The 14,662-nt window shown below is 34.7% G+C and overlaps 1 protein-coding gene across 1 annotated transcript in view; it reads left to right on the top strand.

The window, feature by feature from the left end:
- Nucleotides 1-14,662, top strand: part of ntrk3b (neurotrophic tyrosine kinase, receptor, type 3b) — a 126,138-nt gene that overhangs the window by 55,560 nt on the left and 55,916 nt on the right. The window contains exons 4-7 of the mRNA XM_016545819.1: nt 1,234-1,302; nt 10,445-10,599; nt 11,775-11,917; nt 12,005-12,146. Coding sequence (XP_016401305.1) covers nt 1,234-1,302; nt 10,445-10,599; nt 11,775-11,917; nt 12,005-12,146 — 509 coding nt within the window. The remainder of the gene's footprint in view (nt 1-1,233; nt 1,303-10,444; nt 10,600-11,774; nt 11,918-12,004; nt 12,147-14,662) is intronic.

A 14,662-nucleotide genomic window follows, 5' to 3' on the forward strand; every position in this document is an offset into this window, starting at 1 on the left:
TGCCAATCACAACACACACTGTCCCAGCTAACCAATCACAGCACATTTCGTATTTCAGAAGGCGGGCCTTCATTTGATACAGGAACTATTCAAGCCGTTCATGCCAGACTGAGGAGAGAGGTGTTGTAATAATGTAAAATATGTGAAAAATAATGTGTTTTTCGAACAACTTAGTATGAGAGCCTGTTCTAGTACACCCCCAAAATAAAATAAAGACTTTGTAAAAGAGCATAATAGGACCCCTTTAAAAATAAAAATCTTACTGACCCCAAACTTTTGAACAGTAAAATTACTTGTTTTGGGCCTACGTGAACGTCTGTGTTTGTTTTTTTGAGTAAATAGAAAGACATGTTAATGTTTAATATTCACTTACATTTGACATTTTAAAAGAGTTTCCGCTATGTTACGTAATTCTGCTGTTTACCATTGTGCTGAAGAGTAGAATGAAGATTATAAGATTATAAAGTAGATTTCTTAACTCAATGAGTAAAAGCTGTGCTAATAATAATAATACTGCTTGTTTGTGTGCTATGCTAGATATAGAAACTCTACAGAAACATACATAACTGAGCATTAAACACTAAGAAGGTCTTTCAGTTTACTGAAAAACAGATTTGAATATATACTGAAATCTACTCAGTTTAATTTAGTGAATATAAGTAAAAACATTAAGTTCAACTTAAAGGGATAGTTCACCCAAAAATGAAAATTCTGTCATCATACTCACCCTCAATTTGTTCCAACCCTGTATGAGTTTCTTTCTTTTGCTGAACATAAATGAAGATTTTTTGAAGATTGTTGGTAACCAAACTATGGATGTTTTTTCCATACTATGGAAGTCATTGGGGACCAGCAACTGTTTAGTTACCAACATTCTTCAGAATATCTTCATATATGTTCAGCAGAAGAAAGAAACTCATACAGTGTTGGAACAGATTGAGGGTGAGTAAATGATGACAGAATTTTTATTTTTGGGTGAACTATCCCTTTAAAATATCTAAAATTAAGGTAAATTAATTTCTTGTTAACTGTAAAAAGCATTTTTTCATTCTATGCCTTTTTTTTCTGTTGTAGATAAAATGTATCATGATCATGTAATGTCCCCTCAAAATGTTTTTGTTGTATTATTTGATATATATGCAAACCTTTTTGGTATGTTGATTTAATTGCTTCATCTGTTCACAGCTAAATCATAAATTGCTGTTCCTCTTTCTTTTTTGTCTTTTTGCACAGAAACCTGTCCAAGAACCCTCTGACGACACTCTCTTGGCAGCTTTTTCAGCACCTTCAGCTAGTCGAACTGTAAGTTCATCCTGCATTAGTTAATAGTAATTCCACATGTGAGATAACTACATGAATTCAGCTGCCAAATCGCAGTATAAAAACACACCAAGCAATAATTCCTCAATTTATAATAAATCTCAAAATTCTCTCTGCGTAGATTTTCTGTGATAAGCAGCACTCGGCTGCCAAATTGGACGCTGAAATCCAGGCTTGATGTTCGATTGCATTGCTGTCTTCATTAGAAATGTTTTCAGCACTTTACTGTCAAGTAATTTGTTTGTGCACCCCCTGCTCCCATCCTCCGATAGACTTGTGTCTCTGTCAAAGCAAAACATCTCCAGTGATGAAGCAGAAGCACTTTTTACATGTCTGCGAACAGTCGAGTTGCTCCTGCTGGTTAATTAAGACATGGCAGTGAAATGTATTGGTCTTGTCTGCTGGGAGCCTGACCTCATTTTCTTGTTTGTCATGAATATTTGAGCAATCTGCATGTACATAAAGTGATGAGTTTGTTTATTGATTGTGAGAGACGACATGGTGTCGTCGTGTTGCGTTTAAAATGACAAAACAATTCAATTATTTTGAATTTGACACGTCCCGTCCTTGTTCTTTGTTGTGGCTGAACACAATTTGAGAGCAGCTGACATATGTCCTGCTTAGTTTTTTATTAAGCACATTTTTGGCCTTTCATTTCAGAATGTTTTGGGGGATTTGGGGACTGTGCACATTGCTGTCTTTTTCTGTCTTCACTGATGTGGATATCGTGGATAATATAAACAACTCGTGTCATTTGTCCAAATCTTTCCTCTAGGAAATTAGTTTTACCAGAATCTGATTTGTGTTCATGGTTATGGTGAATTTATTTACCAGGTGGGTGCTTTAGAGATCATTTCAGCACAGTTCAGTGCTGAAATGCAAGATAATTTACTACTGAATTGAATAAGTGTTCAACTGCGTCTGTAAAATGTGCCATTATGAGCTAATATCAAAAGATCAACCTGGTTCAAGTATTGCTTTGTGTGATTCTTTCATTTAAGGTCATTACTGGAATAACTCTTTAAGGAATAATCTGTAAATATCAGGGAAATTATAATATTCAGACCTGGGAAAGCTGTAGAAATTAATCAAAGTCATGGAGATTTCTATAGTGGATGTAAATCTTTATAGTTACTCCAGTTAGCTCTTTTGTTACTGTTTTTAAGGGGGAAATCTATAGTTCTGTCAGAACCACTATCGTCAAAGATGATTGACAATTAGCATACAGTTTGGATTGGCGGTATTGTTCTGTTCTGGGCAAAAATTCCCTGCCCATCCATGCAGCCTAGCATGGATAAGAGCAGGGAGAGCAGCGATAAACCCCCTAGGATAAACAGAATAGAACCAAATGTAGCAGATGTCATTATTGTTCTTAATGACACTTTAATACAACAACTTAATTAATTAAAAACGAGTCTGATTCAATGAGGAATCAGAAAGCCAAGTCCTGACAGTTGGATGAAAGGAGGAGCTGGGGATGGAGGAGGGTAATTAGCTCTTGAGCAAAGTGATAAAGCTGCTGAATAATACTGAATAGACCCTACATACACTCTTAAAAATAAAGGTGCTTCACGATGCCATAGAATAACCTTTTTGTCTAAATGGTTCCATAAAGAACCTTTAACATCTGAAGAACCTTTCTGTTTCACAGAAGGTTCTTTGTGGTGAAAGAAGGTTCTTCAGATTATAAAAAGGTAAGAAAGAGATGGTTCTTTAAAGAACCTTTGTCTGAATGGTTCTTTGTGGAACCAAAAAGGGTTCTGTGAAGAACCTTTTAAGCACCTTTATTTTTAAGAGTGTACCATTGTAGGCATTTTTTATATATTCGGCTTTGCACAAAGTCAGCAAAGCTTCAACCTCCAGATACTTATCCAGTTTATATGGATGTTCATTTGCATGATGTTGTCATACTTCTGCATATTCAATGTGTAGCCCTTGACATTGCTGAGGATTATTTAGTCAAAGAGGCAGTGAAGGGGGCTTGTTGTGATTTCATTGTAAGGCAATGCCTCTTCGCGGAGCAGATTTAGGTCAGTTTGGCTCGAGCACCTGCTGGAGAAGTAAAAATGTATCCTCATCGCAATGCCCTCCCCCTAAGCTAGAGCTGAGTAAATAATCAGGCCAGTGCTATAAATGTGATCACTATTCGCTGGCTGCAGTGAGACGGTTTTGTGTCTTTTTCCCCCACATACGTGTCAAACTAAAATACTAGACCCAAACAAACATTTGACATTTTGAAATGTGCTGCTGTCAGAGTTGCGACATTCAGACCTGCACGTATTTCCATCCCAGTGCTGAACAGTCAGCTGGTCTGTTGGCGGTAGGAGGCAGATGGAGCAGAAATAGCCAGCGGGTTAGCAACATGATGGGTGCAAACCATCATGAGGTGCTAAACAGAAGCATTTGGTCAAGTACAGCAATGCTGCCCTGAGGCTGGAAAGAGATGTAGAGGACAGCCATGTTATGAAGATGATAAGACTTGCTTGAGACGGTTTGACTGACCCTTGCCTCCGTTCCAGCCATCATGACGAATGCGACTGCATGGGATCCATCAGTCTCAAGCTGAATCATTTCAGATGAGTTCCATGTAATCGATTTAGATATCATAATACTTTACATTTTAGGAAATGTGCATTTATGCAGCATCTGATAGGAGGGTTAGTTAGCCAGCTATCAGCGTGATGCATCAGACCAGGCCACTGTGCTCAGCGCTAGATTTGAAATGTGTCAGAGGTAATGGGAAATATCGTCTTATGTTTTTGCTATCATGACTTGCTGTGAGTTTAACTCCATCAAAGGTGCAGTGCAGTGTGAAGAGAGAAAATGCTCTCTATCCAAGATTCACGATGAGGCAATTCCCATCGCATTTCATATCGAATAATATTATGTTCCAGTTGCACGGAGTACATGATGCTTTATATCTTCCACTCAAGATTTAGAACACCAGCCGCATGAAAATACATTACAATGACAGTAAATATCTAAACAGGGTTTTACAGAACGTGTCTATTTACAACAAAAGACTTACACATGGGACACGATTCATCCCATCATTCATGGCAGCTATATGCTGATCCACTTCATTTATTTTCATTCATTATTAATGGAAACACAAGAAGGGCTTTTCGTGTTGCAGCACGCTGAAGCATGTGCGTCTCTCCAAATAAAGGTGCTTCACGATGCCATAGAAGACCCTTTTTTGTCTAAATGGTTCTATGAAGAACCTTTAACATCTGAAGAACCTTTCTGTTTCACAGAAGGTTCTTTGTGGTGAAAGAAGGTTCTTCAGATTATAAAAAGGTAAGAAAGAGATGGTTCTTTAAAGAACCTTTGACTGAATGGTTCTTTGTGGAACCAAAAATGGTTCTTCTATGGCATCGCTGTGAAGAACCTTTTGAAGCACCTTTATTTTTAAGAGTGTAGGGATGCCGTGATAGACGTTGTATTCCTATAGGTAGACGTGGATCAGCTGAGTCAACTGATGCAAGCTTGACTGATGTGACCTGCTAGAACTAATGCTATGCTTCATTAAATTATGTTAAGAAGTTTGATCTATTTATGATGAATGACTGTGAAGTGAGAATTCACTGGATAATAAGAAAGGGGAACCCTGCTCAAAGGATTAGTTCACTTCTAGAATAAAAATTTCCTGATAATTTACTCACCCCTATGTCATCCAAGATGTTCATGTCTTTCTTTCTTCAGTCACAAAGAAATTAAGGTTTTTGAGGAAAACATTCCAGGATTTTTCTCCATATAATGGACTTAATATGGGAGCCAATGGGTTGAAGGTCCAAATTGCAGTTTCAATGCGGCTTCAAAGGGCTCTACACGATTCCAGCCAAGGAATAAGTGTATTATCTAGCGAAACGATCGTTCATTTTCTTAAAAAAAATAAAAATGTATATACTTTTTAACCACAGATGCTCATCTTGCACTAGCTTAACTTCACGCATTACGTAGTCACGTTGGAAAGGTCATGCGTGACGTAGGCGGGAAGTACCGACCCAGTGTTTACAAAGTGAACGTGCAAAGAAAGTCAAACGCCCTTTACAAAACAAGGTAAAACAATGATGTCGGATGATTGTGAAGTTGGAGGAGAAAATGAGATTTTCTCATTTCCTTTTTGAACCAGAGTACACAGACAAAGAGCTAACCGTGCGTGACCTTTCCAACGTGATTACGTCATGCGTGAATTTGCGGACGCGCATCGTGGAGCAAGTGCAAGACGTGCATTTGTGGTTAAAAAGCATATAATTTTTTTTCTTTTCTTAGAAAATGACTAATCGTTTCACTAGATAAGACCCTTATTCCTCGGCTGGAATCGTGTAGAGCCCTTTGAAGCTGCTTTGAAACTGCAATTTGGACCTTCAACCCATTGGCTGATGGTCACTTTGTGTGATGCTTTCATTTATGCCCAATTACAGGAATAACTCTGTAAGTAATAATCTCTAAATGTCAGGAAAATTATAATATTCAGACTTGGAAAATTTGTGGAAATTAATGAAATCTTAGTTATAGTTCTATAGTCAATGTAAATCTTTCTTGTTGTTTTTTTTATTCTGAAAGTGAAATAATCCTTTAACCTACATCACTGTTGTAGTGAATGTAATACCTTTATTGTGGATGATATAAACATGTCATTTGTCCAAATCTGTCCTACAGGAAATTGATTTTTACCAAAGTTGCTTTCACTGTTATGGTAAATTGAGATCATTTCACTGTTGTATGCCATAGAGATCATTTCAACACAGTTCAGTGCTAAAATGCAAGATAATTAACTACTGAATTGAATAAGTATTCAACTATACCTCTAAAATGTGCCATTAAGAGCCAATATAATATTCAGACTTGGAAAATTTGTGGAAATTAATGAAATCTTAGTTATAGTTCTATAGTCAATGTAAATCTTTCTTGTTGTTCTAGTCTGCTCTTTTGTTATTGTTTTGTTATTGTATTGAATGAAATCTCTAGTAAATTATGTTAAAAAATCTTTATCTATTTAAAGGTAAGTTGTTGGGATCCCAGTGTTCTTCAGAATATCTTCTTTTGTGTTCTGAAGCAGAAAGAAAGTCATACAGCTTTGGAACAACATGAGCGTTTTTTTTTTCCATTGGATTATTTCTTTAAATGTCTAGAAAATTAAAGCACTGTACATGATTTGTCCGTTTAAAATTATGTTTCAGAGTTCAATCAGAGCATGTGACCAATCATAATGTTCTTGCTGTCCTGTATTATCTGAAAGTGACTTGGTGATACATTCAACACTGGCATGACGTATCATCAAAATGATTGATCATATGGTTAAACTGCACTTAAAATGAAAATGAAAAAAAATAAAAAAATGCATTGCAATAAATCCAACAAAGTCATTGTCTTCAAGGACACTTAGTACACAAACATTTGCAGACATACTACATCAGCATAAGGTCTGAGTGTCTCCTCTGTCTGAGTGAGTACTTCCTTTTTTTCAAAGGAAGTGACATCAGGATGGGCTAGGGATTACAGATTATAGCTCAATTGTTCAGCCTGTTGTTTTGACAATATTCAATATATGTATGACTCTTGAGTTGAATTTATAGTTCCTTTTACTGAAAAAAAAACTAATAAAATAAAACAAGCATATATATGATAGAAATTATGAATTTACTTGGAAATGCCACAAAGAGTGTTTTTTTTTTCACTTACAAGAGCCATCCTTTCAGCAAAACATTATAGCCAATTAGATTCAAAATGTTTGATGCAAAAAGTAAAATAGTGACAGATTTTCACTAATGTAGCAATAGATCATAAAAAGCACTATTTATCAAAATAGGAAATATATATTACTAAACAAATCTAATCTATAATATAAAAAAAAAATTAAACTATGGATGAATGGAGGAAAGAAAAAGCAAAAAGCATTGGGTGAACAACTGGAAAATATGCATTTATTCCCACTGAATATACTTTGTAAACAAACAAAGTTGAACTTCACTGAACAAATTGCATGTATTATGGAGATGGATGGTGTGGATTGGTATCAGTTATAATGGTGTAATCTTCAAAGCTAGATGAGATTCACGGGCATTATTGATTTTCAGACCAAGTGAATCCATCCTAACAGCCATTGTAATATAATATCAGCCTGAGGGTTTGGAAAAAGAATTGAGAATTTAGACTTTATCCTTTTGGATAGTGATTCTCAACTGGTGGGTCACAGGTCTGTTCGGGGTCACGTATAGCAGAGAAAATCATGAAAATACTGAAATACAAAAAACAAATAATAAACCACATTTCAATATCAATTTTTAAATATGTTTTTTGTTTACTTTTAAGCAATGTCGGTAGTCTGCTGGGTCTCCCACTTAATGTCCAATGTAAAATCTTGATCTGGTTTTGTTTTATTCTTCAAAAAGAAAATGATCCCATTACATTTTGAAGAGTTGCATTTTACAATTTCATTTCTCAATAGCTTTCAGGTGCACACGCCCAACTAAACCTCATCAGCGTGCATAATCATGTTATGGGCTGTCAATCATCATTGATGATAGTCAAACCCCCCGTTGGCCGCCACTGGGTTATTCCTGGTAGCGTAAATGATGCCTTAGAAAACAAAACAAAACACATCTTTTTTTTTGTTGCTGTCTATAGTCTCTCTCACAACTTCTTAGTATACTTCATGACGACACGGTTTCACATTTCTCTCAGAATCACATTCAAGTAATTTTGGTCATTCTACTTGTCAGCTCATTCCATGCTGTACAGATGCATTTGTTCTTGCGGGTGACCTGACTTCTGGAGGTTTGCAGAAAGGGATTTGCAAAATAATGAAGGGCTCTGAAAACATACAGTAGCGTATTTTCCAACCCGAGCATACAGATTAATGGACTAAAGTTTCACGCTGAGATCAAAGCCTGTGGGTAATGATATACAGTTCATCACGTTGTGAGCGCCTCATCTTTCTTTCTATTCAGCCACTGCGACTGTGTTTTTCATAAAGTGAAATGTCATATTGTTCCAGTAATCAATGTCCACTTACCAAGTACAGCTTTGTATGTTATCATATTCCTATTTATCAGCATACTATGCACTTCATGGAAGTTTATTAGTTTTAGAAAATCTGTCCTGTAATATATTTTAAAATGTAGTTTATTCCTGTGATGTAAAGCTGAATTTTCAGCATCATTCCTCCAGTCTTCAGTGTCACATGATCCTTCAGAAATCATTCTAAAATGCTGATTATTATGCGGATTGTATTAATTTCTTACTGACTCCAAGTGTTTGAACGGTAGTATGTATATGTAGTTTGTTGTATGAAATTGTATTTTAAGTGTCTTTGTTTTGCAGAAAATAAAAATATCTGAACATGTTTGTACTCCAGAAACTCTGCACAAGTACTAGACTGCAAATTCTCCTAGCTGTGCAAGCTCGATTTCACATGTAGTTGCTTTCTGTAATGTTTCAGAACATAATTCATAATTCTGCAAAAGTACGTGTTGCGTTGCAAGGCATTAGTGTAAACTGCCTTCTGTAGGCACTAAAGCAAGCAGCTGTCTGCCGCAGTCACTTCTTTCTTTTCACAATCTTGCAGTTAAGTTCAGCTGTCAACTTGTTATAGCTAGCTATTTGAATAATAAAGCATCTGTTTTAATGTCACAGACACAGAGAGGAACTCTGTTACCTATGTCAGAACTGAGATTTGTCACGGGACAGTGCGCTTACAATGTGTTGCCCAAGCATGTCTACATACTTGGGTATGTTTCTGGTGTAAAATAAAGTAAATATCTGGAAGCTATTAAGATCTGCTTTCAGCTAATATTTCTTGAGTTTTTTTTTTTTTTTTGCATAAACATCATTTAATAATCTGATGTTTTAGTAACTGAATCTAGAATGTCACTGCTGGGAATGGGAATTGTGTGCTTTGTGCACTTGCCAGTTTTACAGCTTTGAAATGCAAATAGCCATGCTTTAAATGCTGTTTATGTTATGCATCATGTATGTGACGTAAAAGATGCAGTTGACAAAATGCTCATGTGTGCAATGCATGTCATGCAATAGTAAATACAGTCAATTAGCAGATGCTTTTCTGAAAAACTGGAAAATTTAGGAGTGCATTAAAAAAAAAGAAAAAAACAACAACTTAAAAGTTCAATGAAAATGTATCAAATAATGTGGTTTTCTTCAATAAAAGAATATGAGACATTTACAAGAAAATTAAGTAATTTATTAGAGTGCAAAAAGCTTCAAACTGTATTCCAACTGTTTAGTAATTGAATAATTTTTGTGTTCAATTTTTTTGTATGTAACATTTTTTTGTAACTAAAATACCAATATTACACAGGGGGAAAAAAAACATAATGCAGGATTTTTAATTACGAACAAGCATGAAATGCACCAGTACTCTTATTTTGAAGCTGCTCATTCAAAAACATGAAGGAGATAAAATATGCACACTTACAACAATCTCCAGCATACTACAAAATAAAAAATCAAAGTAAACACTCTCCCAATTCATCAATTGTTAAATGTGCATAAATGCACGGTATTCACTGATTGCGAACTACTTTAAAAATGTGAGAATGTAGAACGTGCAACAGCACTGCGTTTTAACTTTAAACATGCAACGCTCATTTATTTAATGAATCACAGCCATTTGGAGTTTAATAATCACATTAGACTGAATCACGATTCTTGCATTTTCATCCACAAATTTAAGACCTCTTAAAATGATTATTACGACTTATGTTCTACTATTTAAAACATTTTAAATACCTGCCGAGACTTGTTTTATTTGCACAGATGCTCCTAAATACATTTTACAGTTCGCACACCTCTATTTTTAGTGGAAAATGTGAGTGAAATGCTCGCACTGTCGAGCCCTGCTGCCTGTGATTATGAGTCTTACTAAAGGGCATGATGGTGATTGCTTATGGATCTCCCCATGTGGGAAACTACAACCTTTCAGTAATCCGTTCGGGTCACTATGCCATACCACCTGGGAGACAGTGTCACAAAACTGCTGTTTTTAACTAGTGCAGGCAAAGTTTGATTGGTTTTGCATGCCCAGTTCAGAGTTAACACAGCATGAAAATGGTGGAGTTTGGGGACTGTATAACTAGCGTTGGCTGTGTTGTTGATGCAGGAGGCTGGAGGGGGTCGTCTTTGACTGCGGCTGTGGGATCCGATGGATTCAGCTCTGGCAGCTGCGAGGTGAGGCCGGCCTGCACACCCAGCAACTCTACTGCAAGAACGGCGCAAGCAAGATCCGCCTGAGATCAATGAGCATTGCCTACTGTGGTAAGACATCTTTCTTCATAAATAATACAGCTGTAGGCCAACCATATTCTATGTATTGTTATATAAGATTATATTATTCGTATGATGCAATATTTTTCTCACATTATGATGCAGTATTGGGGAGAGTGAGGTAAGATCTGTTAGTTTTTATTGCTATCTTAATGAAGGAAATCATGCATTATTTGTTATTCTTTCTTCTTTTTTCTTTTTCTTTGCTTTTCTTTCTTTCTTTTTTGGTCATGCAAAAAAAAAAAACAGGAAAAAAAATACAAATGAGAGTTGCACATTTTTAAAAACATTTTTCTTATATAATAATAATAATAATCTATCCATTATCCATGTCTAAAAATCAAAATCATACATGTTTGTAAATTGCCAGTGTATAAACTATGCACATTTGGGGGTTAAGATTTGCCCACAATTAATACAGTTAATCATGTATATGTGGCCATATTTTATAGATCAGTGTCTTTTAGTATTATTTATATACCATTACAGTATTTATTAATATTTTACATTAAATTAAAATGAAAACAAAATAAAAAAAATAACAGTTTCAGTTATTAAATGCTTTTGTCATTTTTATATTTTTTAAATAATTTATTAATTGTATATATTTCTTTAACATTATTATATATTTTTTTTCTATTTGAATAATTTTAGTACTTCAACTTAAATGTATATATTTCAGTTAGCTGCCAAGGTAAGTTTTTCATAATTATTTTTAGCTTTATTTCAGTTACCGAAACCTTTTTTAATGGTTTGGTTGAAGTCACAACACTGATATAGATGCTTTCTTTTCATTTCAGTACACAGCCGTCATCCTGAAATATAATTAGGCATAACATTTAACCAGTTTCCAGAAAATTAAAGTAAAAAGCAGCACTATATAATGTGTGTATATATAATAGTACATCAAAAATGATTGACTTTTCTTTCAACAAATGACCATGCTAGCCATACTTTACACCAAATGCTACATTATGCTTTGGTATTAGCAAACAAAAGGACTGAAACATTCAGAAAGTTCACACCATATACCATTCCAATTAATTAATAATGGACTTACAGTGGTAAAAAAAATTTCAGATTTTGGCAGAAACTATGGTTACTATGGTACATTCTTGTAAGAGTGTAATCAAGTAATGTACATAATAATACTTTTTGTGATCTAGACCTGCCAGATATCAGTGTTGCTCACAGTAACCTCACTGTGCTGGAGGGCGGTAACGTGGCGCTCAGCTGTAATGGCTCTGGGTCTCCTGTACCTGAGGTGGACTGGACTGTGAACGGCCTTCACTCCATCAACACGCACCAGGCGAGTGCCATTCATCCCACTCCAAACACACCGTTTAACCTTATTTTCAGTCTAACCATAGCATAATGTTTCTCGTCTGCCCTCCAGTCGAATGTCTACTGGCCCAACATTCACTCCATCAACCTGACACTGGTCAACGTGAGCAGAGACGACAACGGATTTGTTCTGACCTGCATCTCTGAGAATGTGGTCGGGATGACCAATGTGTCCCTTCAGCTGGCTGTGCTATGTAAGTATATAGCGCTTGTTACAGGTTTTCATGTCTCATTCTTAATGTTGTTTGTTATTGCTCATACTGCAATGACATCCAGTTATGCAGCTTGGTGAGAAAAGATATGCTAGTACTTTTAGAAATCAGAAGCCAGATAAAAAAAAAACTGCTACTTTTACTTTTTATGGTATTTAATCTGCGTCCTGTAATTGCTGCAGGTGTGCGAAGAATGGCTTCATTTTACAAACAAAATGAGAGGTCAAGATATCAGCAGTGTTTTCTGGATCTGCAGCGGCACAGCAAATAATTATATAATTTTGCCTAGTTAAGAGCTTGTGATTGTATGCAAAGAGAACGTGCAATTCAAAGATATAGATAAACACAACTGTTGTGTAGTCCTCACTGACTGCATATGAAACAAAAATACAGTGCAAAGTGCTGTGCTGTTAGTCAATGAATCACTCAATGGATTCATTTTAATAAATCACTCAACCTGACTGGCAAATCAGACTGAATCAAACAGACTTAAGCACTGACTTAAGCAATGCTAAAATACTAATTGTTAAGATTTATGAACTTAAATCAAACTAGAATGTGGTATGATAATATATTTTGGTTTCGGGTTTAGTTTAGTTTAGTTTAGGGTTTTGGTGTATTAAAAGGGTAAATAATAATAATTGTTATTCATGCCATTTTATTTGAACATGGTCCATGAATCCTTCCGAAGCCACATTAAGAATACATTTACTGATGTTGCAAACTTTAAATATAACACCCTACTCTCTTTTGAAAAAATAACTGTATGGACACGTTTAAAATAGAACAAGGTACGAAATTAAATGATACACCAATTAACAGCTATGAACCTGTAAGCCTCTGTGTTAATTTAATCAGAGGGTGTGCATGTGTTTAGGGAAGGCGTAAGGTTGTAATGCATACATAAAAATAGACCTGCTCCGCACCGTGTTAAACAGGTATAAGATGAGATTTAGCCAGAGGCAGGATTGAATCCGAAACATCTCTGCAACTTTTTCCATGTTTTAATAGGAATGGAGGACTTTTTCTCACTGATGGCATTAATGTTTTAGGACTCAGATGTGATCTGACACTCAGGCATCATGTTCATTAAACAGCATATGATTTTAAGACAGTGCGTAGATGAAAAGCATTACATTTGATCACTCTGCTGACTAATGACTTTGACGTTAAATTGAAATGACACTGGCAAGATATACAGGCGCTGAGTGGAAAAACGGTCAAGTTTGGTTTTGATAACCAAGTACAGGGTCTTGTGTTTATTAAGGAAGAGTGAGGAATGAATTCTGAAGGCTTATAAACCCTTTATATAGCTAACTATATTATACATAGCTTTTAATATTTGGTGTCCAATCAAGTAAATATTGTATATTATTTTTTATGATTTCTAAAAATGGTAATTTTCTCATACAGTTTTGTGGGTATGTTTGATTTAAAATCTGTTTAAAAAAAAAATATATACACTAAATTTAAAATATCTATCTATCTATCTATCTGTCTATCTATCTATCTATCTGTGTGTAAATATATAAAATAAATTGATGAATTTTTTATTTTAATTAATTAAAATATTGTATAGTATGTTTGATTTAAAATCTGTTTAAAAAAAATATATATACACTAAATTTAAAATATCTATCTATCTATCTATCTATCTATCTATCTGTGTGTAAATATATAAAATAAATTGATGAATTTTTTATTTTAATTAATTAAAATATTGTATATGAATTTTGACGCACACTTTAAAATAAATAAATATATAATTTCAATATATAAATGTTTTTTTCCCCATTTAGTATTTAGTATTATATTTATATATTAAAATGTGCGTATGAAAATAAAATGATTTAATATGGAAAGTTAATATTGAATAAATTAATGGAATTATGTGAATTTAGAGTTTAAAAAAAAGCTTACACAGTTTTTGAAACTATAGCTCCATTTCTCAAAACTCTACACACAAAATCACAAACACACACACAACATGCAAAACATCACACATATCTTGCAAAACTATTTTAACTCTTCTAAAAATTGTATTCTTGCGTAGTAACTCTTCACACAAACATAAAATAATTAGCCACATACACCCCAAACTACACACATACAGTATGTGAAAAATGTAAAACACTACTCTCTTGTGTCTTTTGCTTGTTCAGAGTGCAGTGGAGTGCACAGAAGTTTGTCATAGCACTTGCACATACATGCATGTGCACATATACACTGTACAGTATGTATGTACAACTGATTAATTTTACACATTTATGCTACTGAACTGAATCAGTACTGAACTGACGAGCTGTATAATGACACTATTAGCTTGCTGCTTTACAGCAGAATTTGAATTTGAAACTATTGTGAAGCTGCTGTGAAAAAATCTATATTGTATAAAGCGCTTTAGAAATAAGGTTGACTTTCGGACTTGGCTTGTATGCATTCTATATATATATATATATATATATATATATATATATATATATATATATATATTGTGT

The sequence above is a fragment of the Sinocyclocheilus rhinocerous genome, unplaced genomic scaffold, assembly GCF_001515625.1.
Source record: "Sinocyclocheilus rhinocerous isolate Xijiao unplaced genomic scaffold, SAMN03320098_v1.1 scaffold760, whole genome shotgun sequence".
Lineage (NCBI taxonomy): Eukaryota > Metazoa > Chordata > Actinopteri > Cypriniformes > Cyprinidae > Sinocyclocheilus > Sinocyclocheilus rhinocerous.